Below are 15,259 nucleotides of genomic sequence, written 5' to 3' on the forward strand. Positions count from 1 at the left end.
TCTAGCAGTGAGTTCACTTTGTTGACTGAATGCAATGCTGTGCAGTCCTGAATAATACTAACAGTAATAGTAGTAGTAGTAATAGCAGTAACAGCAGTAATAGTAGCAATAGTAGTAATAGTAGTAATAAAAACAACTTGTTTATAGTTTCACTTTATTCATGAAGTATTCCAAATTACTCCAGCAAAACAGAGTACAGCAAACCCTCTATTCTATACATTTTAAATTACATTATTATAACTTTTCAACCAAGTAACCTAAGATCTTCCCCCCCCCCCCCTTTTTTTCATAATTAATCAAAATAATTGTAGTTCATGGTCATTTCCTTTGGTTTCCAGAACTCTCTCTGCATCTGCCCTGTAAATCCTTTATTAAGCTAAGACTAAGGAAAGACAGAGGTCAAAAATATCCTCCACTCATTGAAAAGTACACAAATTTAGCTGATATTTGATGCATTCTCTTCAGTATAAATTAACTAAAGGAAAGTTATTGTCCTTTGTTACCCTATCTGGTTAGTTATCAACCAGGGTACAAAGGCTAAAAATGCAATGAAAAAAATACTGCATGTAACAGAACAGGTATTTCCAAGATTATGATGTCAGTCTGATGTGGAGAACATCATATTTTTACGTCAAATTTGAACTAAGGCCAGTTTCCATTTAATTGCTAAAAAATATCCCTATAGTATAATTTCAGTCAAAGCCCTAAGGCCTCAGTCACCTATAAAAGTGTTAGAAGTTTTCCACGATCCATCTGTCTTCTTCTGTCTTCTTACAGGTTTTTTGTTTTGTTTTGTTTTGATTTTTCTTAAACATGAATTTTAAAAAGTGCTGTTTCATCTTATGCTTTTAAGGGTGCTCAGAAGTCAAGCTCATGATATACATAAGATTACACTAGAAAACACAAGGAAGACTCAGGGTCAAATCTGTATCTCATGGAGATGGAAGAGACTATTCCCCTACTCCATTTCCTGTAGCTCACAGTTTAGAGGACTGCAAGGGATGAATAGTAGGCTTCCTTGCACAAAAAGCATGGAAGTGACCTCAGCCTTCCTATGACTAATGGGAGCTATTGCAATGAGGTGATAGCAACAGTAGCAATATAGTACTTTGTAGCTCCCACTCTTGAGCAAGGCTGGAAATGAAAAAATAATTCAGCCCTGAAGACATTTGCTGTGCTAATATATATTTTTTTCTCTCTTTCTCATAGCCCCAGGACAGTTATAGCAATGAACTATTTATGCTGGTGTACCTGACAGTCCTCTAAGCATAAGATTTGAGTCATAAGCCATCTTAAGTGCATTCTTTTAGAAAGCAAAAAAGAAACAATATATTTTCAACAGATTTTCAATAGCTTATCAACCTAAATGATTTGCTATACAAAGCTTTTCTGAAGACAGCTGCTGTTATGACACTGATGGCATGTGTAAACAGACAGGTACAGATAAGAGGTGATAGATGTAGTCAGAATATCATCCTTGTCATTCATGCTCACTATTTTCATTATTCTTCACTGTTTAACAATGACAGAAAATTATTTAAAGGTACACTCAAGTGCTATGAAAATTTCATAGTGGGTGCCAGGCATGTAGGTTTGACTATGGTAAGTTACATGATTTTTTAATATTTTTTTTTTTCCTACAAGCACCCTCTGCTCGAGGGTTTCCTTCTTTTCTAAATGTTTTCCTGATCAGGATCTGTGCAGGTAACAATCTATGAGAAAGTAACATGATGAAAAAAAATAGAGAACCTATTCCTCAGAGTCAGATTGTCTTTTCTGTTCTTTCTCCACAGTGTTGAAAATGAAGAATAGATTCTCAGGTCTAGACAAAATTCAGTCAGAAAAAAGGACAAGGTAATAGTGGTATAGAATGTACTGTCCCCCCTCATTTCTATGCATATTCTAAAGCACCTCTGTGGGGGTAATACTAATGCTAATGAGGGTAACATAGGCCTGAACATAAAATAGAGGTTCACAACCTGATCATCGTGAGAACCACTGTATTCTAGTCATAATTCTAGTCATTTAGTTTAGCTAAGCTGATTCTGTGGGAATTTTTTACTAAGAATTCAACAGGTTAAGACAAGACGGTAGTCTGTGTCTCTGTGTCTAGAATGTCATAGCTTTAACATTTCAGCACACTAAATGCAGAAATGTTTAAGGTTTTGTCTCCAAAAAAAACAAGCTGCCTACATAAAAAACACCTCGCAGTACTGAGTACTGGAGGAACCAAAAAAGTAACCAGAATGTCAAGTTTATTGAAGCCCTGGATTTCTTTGAAACAGGTCTGAAATGTTTTATGGACTTTTTTAGGATTTTTATGGACTCTTTTTAGGATTTTTAGGATTTTTATATCCAGTCCTGTGATGCTATGCCCTTGCAGTCTTCATATGGGCCGTGTGCCAAAAGAAAATGTATCCTGAATTCTTCATGGAAGAAAAACAGTTATATGTGGGGCACAGGAAGTAATATGTTTAAGCCTCCAGCTGCTTGTGGTAAGATAAATTGTTACCCATAGTCATTGAATATTGTCAGGTACCAGGAAATTCCAATTTCTCAGATGGTCTTATGTTCAGATGACTACTGCAGACATCACCACTATTTTTCTGGCTACTCCAATACAAAATGGTCAGCTTTACAAAGTCAAAATTTGCCAGTAGTTAACACACACTGGTGTTTCCCAAAACTGTGCAGCTCCAGTTTTTGGGAAAACAATTTCCCAAATAGTTCAGTCACTATTTTATGTATAGAGAAAAAAAAAAAAAAAAATCAAATGACTGTGGTACAGAAGAAACCATGTGACTAACTGTTAAGTATTATTAAAGAATGATCACTGTTTACTAACTTGTCCATTGTCCCCTCATAGTCAAAGACATCATTGAGTTTAAACCTCCATCAACTGACTAATCACCAGTTTCAAATACTGTCTGGGTTACACATCTCTTTGCAGAGTACAGTAAAATCACAGTGAAATGCAGTACAGAATGAAAATACAGCTAAGATAACTACTTGCATATGTAACAAAAATTCAAGGTATGGTGTGTTTCATCACTAATCTTAATTGTTTTCTGTTGAGAAAAAAAAAAAAAAAAAAAAAAAAAAAGCTGATTTTAACTGTTTCACGTTAAAAAAACAAGCAAGCAAACAAACAAAAACACTGATTCCGATATTTTTATTTGTAAGATTACTTTTAAGAAGTTTGCCTCAGAAATAATCATGTGTTCTTTAAAGAAATATGGAATCATCTAACCAAGTAAAAAAAATGTTTCTATGGAAAAGTTCAACCAGAAAGTTTCTGACTATCATAAAATGATAGCAGTATGTATATAAAACACTTTTTTCCCCCCCAAAAAAAATATCAGAGTATATATTTTAATATGCCAATATACCTTGGCTTTAGCATTCAAGTTCAAGAATGAACAAGAACAACAACAGCAAAATCTTATATAGACCTTATATAAGCTAAAAAGGCAGTGTTATATAATACAAATGAGTTGGTTAGCAACAGGAGCATGAGGAAACTGCACCAGAGGGTAAAAACTAATGATTGACAAATATTAAGCACCAAAAGCACTGCATGTAAAAAAAAAAAAAAAAAAAAAAAGGATTGTTGACAAGTGAAGAGCAGTGAAATGAGATGAGATGAGCTTTTTTTTTTTTAATGAGGTGTTAAGTAGATCAGCTCGAGAGGTTGGATAATGACTGTGCTGATGAGTTGGCCAGGGTGTGAAAAAAGCTGAATAATATGACATTTGGGAAACTCAGGAGAGCAGTGAAACATGAGATTAGATAGCTTCTGAATAAAACGGTGAACTACTTGGGCCACTCAGATAACTTTTAGTGATGTTAGCGTTGCAAGGACTTGACATCTCATTAAAGTAACATAGCAGAAAAAAAGAGCATGAGTAAATTTAAAGAACAAAATCCTAGCTTATATTAACTCACTCACTCACATAGAAATGTATGTGCTTCTGAAAATGTAAGTGCTCTGTTACTCTTCCTAACTTCAGGTCTTGCTTAAGCAGTTAAGCAGCTTAGCTACTATGCTAAATTATACTGAAGCTAATGCAGATGTGTAGTAGATGGTCCTTGGAAAGAAATAGGTATTCATCTGAAAGAGTCCTAGGACAATGTCAAATGTTCTAAATGCTCTACAGAAGCAGATTACAATAACATTAGCAACAAACACAAAGTAGGTTTACTAGTTTTCTACCTGCTGACCTTTACCAACATAGTTTCCCCCAGACAGTGGACATAAGTCTTAATAAGTCTTCATATCATAGCTACCAGCTGCTCAACACAGAATGGTAAGATGGGTTTCTGTAGTTCATCTTTGGATCTCCAAACTCTTTCATGTGCTACTAGCAGCACTGGCCACCTCCTAGCCTTGCTTATGTGCAGCCTTTCTCTATGTCCATATTTCTAGTGTCCTTCTGGAGAACCAAGGGGACAGATTTACCACGTGCATGGTAGTACCACACTTGCATGCCATGTCAATGGATCAGGGGGAGAAAAGTGAAAAGTATAGGCAGGATTTACTTCACTGAGTATCAGAATTAAAAAATAAATAAATAAAGTAATAACAAAAAATAAATCTAAATCCGGGGGAGCATTTTAACGGGAAAGAGAGCAAGCAGGAGTGTCATCAGGCTGTGCAAAAATAAACTGTAAAAGTGTCTAAAATAGCTAAGCATTTATTTGAAGGAACCTGACAGTGACAAAGGCAGAGGAAGTTTGTAGTGGGTGTTCAAGGATGGTAATGAACAGGATGTGTTTATGTGCAGAAATGCTAAATATAAATTTCAAGGTGCAGCAGAGACAAAAGACAGCTCAGCAACAGTATCTATAGAAGGTCAGGGTGCAGTATAAAAGTGGGATAATACATAGTTCACTATTCACACAGAAGATATCAGGGAGAGATTTTATTTCACTTCCACATGATTTTGCTGGGACAATGGTAAAAACACATAAAAGCTACTCTTTCAAATGGAAGTTCTACATGGTCATCTGATGTACCGTCATCACAGACAACACAAGCTGAAGAACGGTTTACCCATTCTGCAAGACTTATTCTGAGTAAACTGTATTTTACAGAATAAATATGCTATTAAAGTCAGCACAAGATTATCCAAATATGAGTGCTCATCAGAAGCAATGTCTAGAAATATTAGGACTGGGGGCTTGTCATTTTTTTCCTGTGATGGAAGTGAAGATGTTGGTTCTGAAATCTGAGAACAACCTCACCAAGCACTGCCACAAAATTTGAAGAAAGGTCTGCATAAATATGTAATGTAAAACTTCCTTTAAAATAGATTTTGAGAAACTGTTGGAATAACAACACACATCAAACCAAATTTAGGATTATATATGAAGTTTTGTTTCAGTGAAAATCTTTCAAGTTTAATCCCGCTATTGGTTATATCATCACAAAAAATATATATGTCTGTCACAAAGGATAAGAAATTTATATGTAATTGTTTAGCAAAGGCTTGACATGAAAACTCATGAACAAATATAAACTCTAAACAATGTTCTGACTGTGGTGGTTTCACACAGGGCTTCATCACACTGTTCTCTCATTTCCCCCTTCTGAAAGGAACTGGGAGAGAAAATGCAATGATAAAGGGTTGAGATAAGGACAGGGAGATCACTCAACAATTACAATCACAAGTGAAACAGGCTTAACATAGAGAGATTAATGTAATTTATTACCTACTACTAACAGACAAAAGCAGTGAGAACTCAAACTAAAATCATCTTCCCTCCATCCACCCACTTCCACCTCCTCCCGAGCGGCACAATGGAACAGGTAATAGGGGCTGTGGTCAGACCCTGACGCTTCATCTCCGCCACTCCTTCACGGTCCCTCTCTGCCCCTGCTCCACATGGGGTCCCTCCCATGGGATGCCATCCTTCCCCAGCTGAGCCTGTGGGGGCTGCCCACAGGCAGCAGCTCTTCAAGAACTGCTCCCACATGGCTCGGGTCCCCCATGGGCAGCAGCTCCCCCCAGAGCCCTGCTCCTGCGTGGGCTCCTCTCCATGGGCCGCAGCCTCCTCCAGGCCACATCCACCTGTTCCACCAGGGGCTCCTCCACAGGTTGCAGCATGGAGATCTGCTCCATGTGGGATCCATGGGCTGCAGGGGGACAGCCTGCTCCTCCAGGGGCCTCTCCACAGGCCGCAGGGGAACTTCTGTTTTGCGAACTGGAGCACTTCATCCCCCTCCTTCTGTACTTACCTTGCTGTTTGCAGGGTTGTTCTGCCACATTTTCTTACTCGTCTCTCTCAGCTGCTGCCTCACAGCAGTATTTTCCTTTCTTAAATCTTCTGTCACTGACGTACAACCAGTATTGCCTGTTGGCTCAGCTCTGTCCAGGAGTGTGTCCCTTTTGGAGCTGGCTGAAACTAGCCCTTGTCTAACAAGCAGTAGCTTCTGGACTCTTCTCACAAAGGCCTCTCCTACAGCCTCCCTGCTACCAAACCCTTGTCACACGAGCGTAATACACTGATGACATAACATTTCTTCACAGGTGACCAGTGGAAAGGCAAAATTCTGTTTATCAGCCTTTCAACATAGACACCTCTATTCATTATCTAGTGTGACTGTGTTTTTAAATCATCATCTGGATAGGTTTTTAATTAATCAAACAATCCATTTCTTCCCACAGTTCTTTCCAAGTCGGTTTCCTGTGTCTTATTTTTAAGGTAAGAATTGAATGGTCCTTCTTTCAAGTGAATCCAATGGTTCTTGTTTGAAGTGATCAAGGCAGTGAAATCCATACAGAAAGTTCAAACATAGTCTACCCATAACTGCTTGTTAATCTTGTGCATCACAGACATTTAGTCTGGAATCAATTGGCATTGATTAAAAATGCAAGCAATCTCAGAGGGGGAAACTAGGGCAGATGTATAGAGCAGGGTAGGAAAGATGACACCAGTGCACTGGTGAAATAGCAGGCTGAGCAGACTGCTACTACACCCAGTTTGACAGCCACAAAGTATTAAAAACTATTAGAGGAGTTTTTCTACTGTGTGTGCTGGCACAGCTCTTTCCACATCAGCTAGAGTTCCAGCCCAAGACTACTAAAATGCATCTGTTGTGAGTGCTGTTTCACGGGAGTCCTGTATGGAGTGGGTGTTGGATTTGGGAACTAACTAGTGTTAGGGTAAAGGTTAGGGTTTGGAGATACCTAAAGCATAGACTCCCTCTTGCTCCCTCTGCTTAGGTGGTGGACAAAATAATCAACAATTTCAAAATAGAGGGGCATTTACAAAAGAGAGAGAGATGCTGAGGAAAAAGAACAAAAGAAACACCAACAAGGAAATAAACAAAAAAGAAGCAATACTAGAAGTGTTCTGTTTTTATTTCCAATAGAAATAGTGAATGTTGTCCTAGAAAGCACGTATATATGGGCACCTGAAAATTACATATTTTTATGCTTTGTATGATTATACTATGCAATCATCAGAACATTATGTGGTCAGTGTGAAGTAGACAGTGAGTCTTTAAGGATTTTTTTTTTCTAGTGCTCCTAATCAGAACACATACAGCAGCAGGAGGGCCACCTGTGATGAAAGACAAGTAAAAAATTGAGCTTGACATAGTTCTTAAAACTGTTATGCACATATGTGACAGAAACTAACCTAGATCAAAGCAAAATACAGAGAGTATCAGAAAGCAATGGACACTGAAGCAGAAAAAGAAAATGTGAAAAGAGTTACAAGTTAATTAATCACAGAGACATAAAGCTGGTATTGACCAAAGCTGTGAAACAATGGCACACAGCAGTATCAAAAACATTGTTTTATTTCAAAACTACAGACAAAATGTATAAAATACAGAAAAATGGTAGGGTGTGCCATGAAGGAAACAGTTATGATAAAGTATAAAGATGTTATATCAGGAGCCTCTTGCACAATTAAAGTTGCAAACACCCAACAGATGAGATAAGACACTTTCAGGGGTTTCACCTACTTAAAATTTATTTAGCATAAACAACCAGGTTTTGGCACAAGAAAAAAAAAAAAATCTTGCCTCTATGTATGAGGAGCAGAAGTGGAACTGGAATACCTTTTCACTTCCCATAAATTACTGCATTAATCTTCAGTGATTGTTAAATATTAGAAACAAGTATTTTTAACCATTTTTTTCCCCAACTCTGGCACTGTCATCCTAGCGGATTGATATGTAGGGAATGATGTGTATCATTTTTTGTATGCTAGTCATACCCACAGACAACCCTGTGCTGTGTTCAATGTCTTCGTCAATGACCTTGATGAGGGAATAGTGTCCACCCTTAGCAAGTATGCCGATGATAAAAAGCTTGAAGGAGTGGCCAACATGCCAGAAGGCTGTGATGCTATTCAGTGAGACCTAGACAGACCGGAGAGCTGGGCAGGAAGAGGTTTAACAAGAGCAAGTGTAGAGTCCTGCACCTGGGAATGAACAACCTCATGTATCAGTACAGACTTCGGGATGACCTGCTGGAGAAGAGCTCTGCAGAGAAGGGCCTGGGGGTCCTGATGGACAACAGGTTGGCCATGAGCCAGCAGTGTGCCGTGGTGGCCAAGAAGGCCAATGGGATCCTGGTGTGCATTAAAAGGAGTGTGGCCAGCAGGTCAAGGGAAGCTACCTCCCCCTCTCCTCTGCCCCGGTCAGGCCTCATCTGGAGTACTGTGTCCAGTTCTGGGCTCCTCAGTATTAACATAACATTAACATCTTCTATTCCTCTCTTCATTTCTTTTCTTCAGACTATAAATTTTCCAGCCTTCTCTTATCTCCCTTCCTGTTACTCAATTAAAGAAATTGCTACCATCTCTTCACCAATACAGATCAATACAGCATCACCCTCCAGTCCCATCACAGAGCAGAAACAACAGTAGCTGCCTGCTCAGCCTTCTCCACAGCTGAAACAGTAAGGAGCTGGCAGCTTAAGAGCAAACAAGATGGATGGGAAATGGCTGTGCACTGAAGTCTGCAGTGCCATGTCAGGAAAAGTTCAAGCAGAGCATATCAGGGTCAAGGTCTGCATTTTCTCTGTGACCTGTCCTTCCAGAGGGACAATCTGAAGTGGGTAGCTGTGTACATGCATAACTATTAGAAAAAGGTACTGTAAATTGTTTCCTTTCTGTCAGATTAATTGCTGTGTGCTTTATTTAGGAGCAATTTAATCACACAAAGCATAAAAATAAATGCGTGTTCAGCAGCTCAATTTGTTCTGAAGGCCTGCTCAGCCTCCTTTGAGGCTGTAGTTTCAATCACGATATACATTTCTCTTGAGCACATATATTTACCAGGCATACAGTGGAAAAGAAATCTTCCTTTACAGCACATAGCAGTCTGCTGAGAACCTGGCATTTGTTGACATTGGCTTCGCTGAATTCAGGGACATGGATCCTAGTTACTCTGTTGTGTTTTTTTTTAAGGCTCTAGTTTTACATTGGCTTTGAGGAAACATTTGCTAGTAAGTCTGGAGTTGAAAAAGAAATAGGAAGCTATGTGATAAAAAGTGTGAAAAGGAGTGAGCAAAAAAAAAAAAAAAAAAAAAGGTAAAAAATGAAAATGATAGGGCTCTTTAAAAGGAGAAGTTTACACTGAAATTTTTCACTTTACATGTAAAGCATGAAATGGCTCCTGTACATTGAAAGAATGTTTAAGTACATGGGACAAGTGTTTTGGAACTTATTAGCAAATTTATCATTAGCTAAAGTACATGATGAATCTTGAAAGTTGCTTTGCAAAACTGGCTAACATTGCAACAATAAGCCAATATAACTGCTTAAAAATAAGACTGTAATAGCATAACAATATTACATTCTGTTAACTTAATTAGATGACTCTAAACAGTCATGCCATAAATAGGGGAAATTGGTCATTATCATTATCAATTTTATTGTTATCTTAAAAATATAAACATGTTATCGTTTCCTGGAGAAGGATAAATCAGTTGTCAAAAAGGAAAATTCCTTTCTTAACAACATGTGGATGTTCAGCTACCAACTTTCATCTAAAGGAATTCATCCATTAGTGAGGCAATGTGTGCATCACCCTTTGCTGTCTTGGAGAGCTTTAGAAAGTGTAGCCTCATTTACCCATAATTCCCTACGTGGAGATGGGCGTCTCACTATTCTCCCATTCACTGCAGAGTTAAGGGAACCAAAGAAACAAATGTTACATGCTATATTGTATTTAACAGTTGAGTGATTGTTCTTAAGATTTTTATATTCTTAGAAATGTTGCTACATTATTATATAGGTGAATGCTTTACAGAATATGGAAGGACATTCTCCAAACACATGGGTTAGAAAGATCACTGCTGTTAATACTTTTGTAGAGAGCAATTTTTTTTTGTTAATGAGCAATGCAAATGAACTTTGCTGTAAAAGACATAACAAATTTGATGTTGTTTCAGAGTTACTGCAGAGAAGCTGAGAACGCATAGATTTGAAATATTATCTTCCTCCTATAAAATACTGGGGTGAAAGTGTGACTTGGGTCTTATGAAGACTTGAACCTATAGGAGGACACCACTGCAGAGTGGCAAGGTACCCTGTAGGTGGGCTGGTGGGTTACTGAAAACAGAGGGCAGTATAAAAGAAGACAGAAGGACAGGAGCTGCAGGTAGAAACAAAGTTGCAGACAGAAACTAACAACTAGATTAATACTGATGCAACAGTAAAGAGAAAGATTAACATGCAGATGCAGGCAAGCACTGCAAATTAAAAATATGGTAAGTTTCTCCATACAAAAAAAATAGCTGGCAGGTGACCCATAGCTATTGACACATATGCAAAGATTTATTCATGTTGGCTTCTCCTTCCTGGCCCTTGTAACAAAAAGTATCTTGAGGACGAAGACTATTGTCCAGCTGTACAAGACCTTAACTATCTCAAGACATACAAATTTGGAATAGAAAGAAGGAAAAGACGGAATAAATTGACAGAAGGAGGAAGAGAGCTTATTCTACTGTCCTTTCTAAATAAGGAGAAAGAATACATAGAATAAATTACAGTTATTTGGAATATGAATATATATGATATATTACATATATCATATATTGGATATTTAATTCCATTCAGTTATGTTCCAACAAGCACTCTAAAGCATAAATTTCAACAATATCTTAGCTGAATCTTTGAGTATGGAGAATTGCACTGAACATCCACAAAACATAATAAAAGTGTGGTTTTAGGATTTCCTATTTTTTTATACAGAATTAATTATTTCAAAAGTCTAATTAATTAATCAATTAATTTACTTATGTATTTATTTGTTTTGTGTTCCTTCCTTGTATTTGATCCTAAATATGAAATATACACGCACATATATATATATATATATTTACTATGACATTTGAATGTCAGACAATGTTAGTTTCAGGATGTGGCAGTTCATATGTCCAGGGTTTTCTATTCCTGACCAGGGTTTTCTATTCCTGAAGAATATTTCTAAACACAAAATAGAAAAATGAGGCTAAGAACAAAACAGGAAGCACTTATGCTCCACTGCTAGTAGCTCAGAGAAGAGACTTCAAACACAATGCAGTGTGCCAGTCAGCAGCACAACTTTAAAATCAAATAGTGCTGCCAAATTTTTAGTTTGCCATCACTTCTCAAAAAAAAAAAAAAAAAAAAAAAAAAAAAAAAAAAAGAAAAGTTATTTTGGATTTTATTTGTATATACATCAGAAGCAAGAATTCCAGTCGAATGAGGAAAGCATGATCTGCCTTCCAAGAGACAAATGAAAGCCTGAGCACTTCAAAGACAGCAAGTTTTGTTCCCACACCTGAAAGCTGAGTGAAAAATCCCCTTTTGCAGCACAGTTGACCCACTTCTGCTCAAGGGACTTTTAGTGATAAGGCACCCAGCATGAAAGACACACCTGTTGGGGTCCTTTTAAGTTCTTCCTTGAAATTCTGAGACAAGTATGAATATGCTAAATGTATTTTCAAAATAGCCAAGCAGTACAACAGAATGATCTTTATAACATACTTTAAATTAACTCCTGATTTATGATAAACCTCCCCCCCCACACACACACACACACTCAGAATAAAGAGTTCAGTTAATAATAAAACAATTAAGACATTTTAAAGGGCAGATACTCTGTGCAACAAGGCCATGCATTTAAAGAAATAGACAGTTTATAAACCCCAGACAATAAACACCAAATGAATTTTCCTGAATGTATTAAAGTAGTTATTAGTGTCAGCTGCTATTTCATGTTCAGCAATTCTGTGCATTTGGGTAGCATGCAATTTTCATGGTACATACTTAAAACTAAATTTTGAAATAATTCGGTGACAATTTATAAATATTTAATGCTTCTGAATATCCAACTTTTTGTTCCTGGTGTAACCATTTAACATATTGTTTGCAACAATTGAACACTCACAATGAGCAATCCCATTTCTGCTTCCGTATTGGCACAAGTCAACTGAAACTGAAGTTGCATTTACAGTTTACAATCTAAAGGGACTTCCCTGAATAAATAGAAGATGGTAACAGAAGTCAGGAATAGACATTTTGAGAGACAAGGATCTTATCATATATGTGTGACTCTGAATATATAGGCTGACTTAGACTTCTGAGAGTTATAATCTAGTCAGCAAAATGACAGGTGTATAGCTTTTATTTAATATGATCATTGTAACCTTTTCATTTTAACTGAAGCTAGATGGTGTTAGAAGAAAAGAAGAAAGACAGGAAGGAAGGAAGGAAGGAAGGAAGGAAGGAAGGAAGGAAGGAAGGAAGGAAGGAAGGAAGGAAGGAAGGAAGGAAGGAAGGAAGGAAGAAAATATGTTTAGTCATTTTGTTAGCACTCTTAAAATTTTAATAGATATAACTTTGGAGTTCACTATAAGTGTTTTCTTGCTGATCGTGTTACCCATATAAACTAAATCCTTATGTAAAACACTTTGACTTCAACTGAGGCTTAGCAAAAATGGAAAGTGAAAAATATAGGCCTTAGAGGGGGAAAGAATAGATTTGTGTTTCTGTTAGACCTATATTTTTAATGTAAAATAATTTGTGCCACTTTTCTGAACTAACACAAAGTTTTACAGGGATGGTCTCTAGGCCAGGCAGAAAGTGATACATTTTCAAAAGCATTTTCAACTTCTTAACTTCATGCCGCTTCGCACTTCCCCCTTTTGATGCTGAAGCTATGAAAAGCAGTAGTGCATGCTGGATAAAGCAAACATTCAGCATTCACACTCCATTAATTAATTCATCACCTAAAAGCTAAGTATTGATTTTTTAATGGTTCTACAAATCTGTTTAAGCTACTATGATGTAATTAGGAGGACGTGTGTTTACTGTAAATTATATAACAAGTACAATGGCTGTACTTTCAGCAATAACAAAAGTCTTAGCTCAAAGCAGACAATAGTGTAAATGACTGTCTGAAATTGTTTTTCCACTAATTCTGTATTTGAAGCCTACCATGTTATATAAAGGAAGAATACTGTCAAACTGGATTAATAAAAAACCTCCTTCCTATACCATTAAAAATAGAAAGATGAAATACTCCTTCCACTGAAATTAAAGATATTTTGTGCAAATTCAATGGTCGGAAGTCAATTACTTAATGTAGGTGTCCACATGGATGATGAATTAGAAATCTCAAGCCTGGGCTTATAGAAAAAATACTACAGTGTATTAACTCCTTATAATGCATTCTGTCCAAAATATTAAAAGAAAAAAGCCAGAAATCCCATAGGTTATCCACTAAAAATCTTATTCAAGAAGTCAAACTAACATACGAAATTGCTATTATCTTCTTACATTGCAATCACAAGGACTCGTGGTTATAGGTATAATGATGTGCAACATAGAAGTATAAGTGTGAGAAAAGCTGTAATCAAGTCAGCCCTGACACATAAACTATGTAAACAATAGCGGAAGAATAACTTAAACCATACAGACACAGCTTGTTGCAAATACAAGTAGATTTCTTGCCTTATATTTAAAATCCAAAATGAAATATGCAGTATATATTACAACTGCTATCAGCTGGGGAGAAAAAAGAGAGAAAAAAAAAAAAAAAAAGAAAAAAAAAAAAAAGAGGAAAAAGAAGGAAAGCAGATACCAAACAAGAAATTAGATTCAAATCTGATTTCCAAACAAGAAATAAGATTCTATGGCTTTGGGGGCAAGAGACAGAAATTATATAAAACAATCTTTTACTGATACATTCAGAAAATGATATGGAAAGATTCATAAGAACTTGACCCCTGATCAAACTCCATAATCTGAGAAGACATTCTGCAGCTATCTTTGCCCCCATATCCTTAGATTTTCAATTATTGCAGAGAAAAATAAAATAAAATCTAGCCATTTATACCTCTACAGTTGACATGTGAAATGCATATTTTATTGTACACCAGCCTGCAAAGGGAGGGCTTCAACAGTTCTGCTGAGAATAGTTACTATTATTACTCAGTTTTCAAATGACATACAACTGTTAATAGGAGAAGGGTGGATATAGAAGGTGTTTATCATGCAGAGATAAAAAACACTAAAATAATTCTGTTACGACTTTTGATGGCATTAATTAGCACCAGAACTTAGTTCAATTTTTAAAAATAATAAAAAAATAATGCATTGGAATTTTATTCATAGTAGCAAAAGAAAAAAAAAAAAAAAAAAAAAAAAAAAAAAGCAGAATTGCTTCTATATATTTAGTAGCAAAAAAGTATTTTTCTCAGTATCATATTTTGGTTGAAGGAATGACCTTCCCTGACCTTCCCAATAGTGTATACATATATATATTTATTTTTATTTTTTTTCCCCAACTTTTATATTTTGTATAATCAGCCTTTTTCATTAATTTAATGTTCCATGTTTGCTGATAGAAGCAGAAGAGGAGTTGATTTTTACATCAGCAGGGCTCACAGAGGACAGACATCTCAGTATTCAGAGTCTTTTCTCTTCAAGTGTTGTGGAAGACACTAGTTAGCTAAAAGCAGCTCCAATCTGTGGCGCTGGAATACAAAAAACATTAAGGTAACTGTTGTATGTGTTCACGGCACAAAGTATGAATCAATAATTAAAGAGTTAATTATCTCAACCTGTTATGGATACAGACTGGGGTTTAATCCCTACATATCGTCCAAGAGACAATTATGCTCCCTGCCTGCAGTGCGCGATAACCAGCCCTTCCCTGACTGCACAGATGGGGATTCACAAAAGGTGCTACACTCCCATGGTGTAAAACATTTGGAAATGATCAGTGACAACACACTGCAATAACCAGTGC

General features: G+C 36.7%; 1 protein-coding gene across 3 annotated transcripts in view; it reads right to left on the bottom strand.

Annotated features, from left to right (window-relative positions):
* LOC311431390 (uncharacterized protein) overlaps window positions 1-15,259 on the bottom strand; it is a 541,797-nt gene that overhangs the window by 145,679 nt on the left and 380,859 nt on the right. For 2 of the 3 annotated variants that reach the window (XM_084508855.1, XM_084508853.1), the window contains exon 5: window positions 14,699-14,984. The exons of the other annotated variant lie outside the window; for it this stretch is intronic. In XM_084508855.1, the coding sequence (XP_084364981.1) occupies window positions 14,956-14,984 (29 nt within the window). In that variant the 3' untranslated portion in view covers window positions 14,699-14,955. Of the gene's footprint in view, window positions 1-14,698; window positions 14,985-15,259 lie in introns of those variants that run through there. 3 annotated transcript variants of the gene reach the window in all.

Source organism: Aythya ferina, assembly GCF_964211825.1.
Source record: "Aythya ferina genome assembly, chromosome: 2".
In the NCBI taxonomy this organism is placed as follows: domain Eukaryota; kingdom Metazoa; phylum Chordata; class Aves; order Anseriformes; family Anatidae; genus Aythya; species Aythya ferina.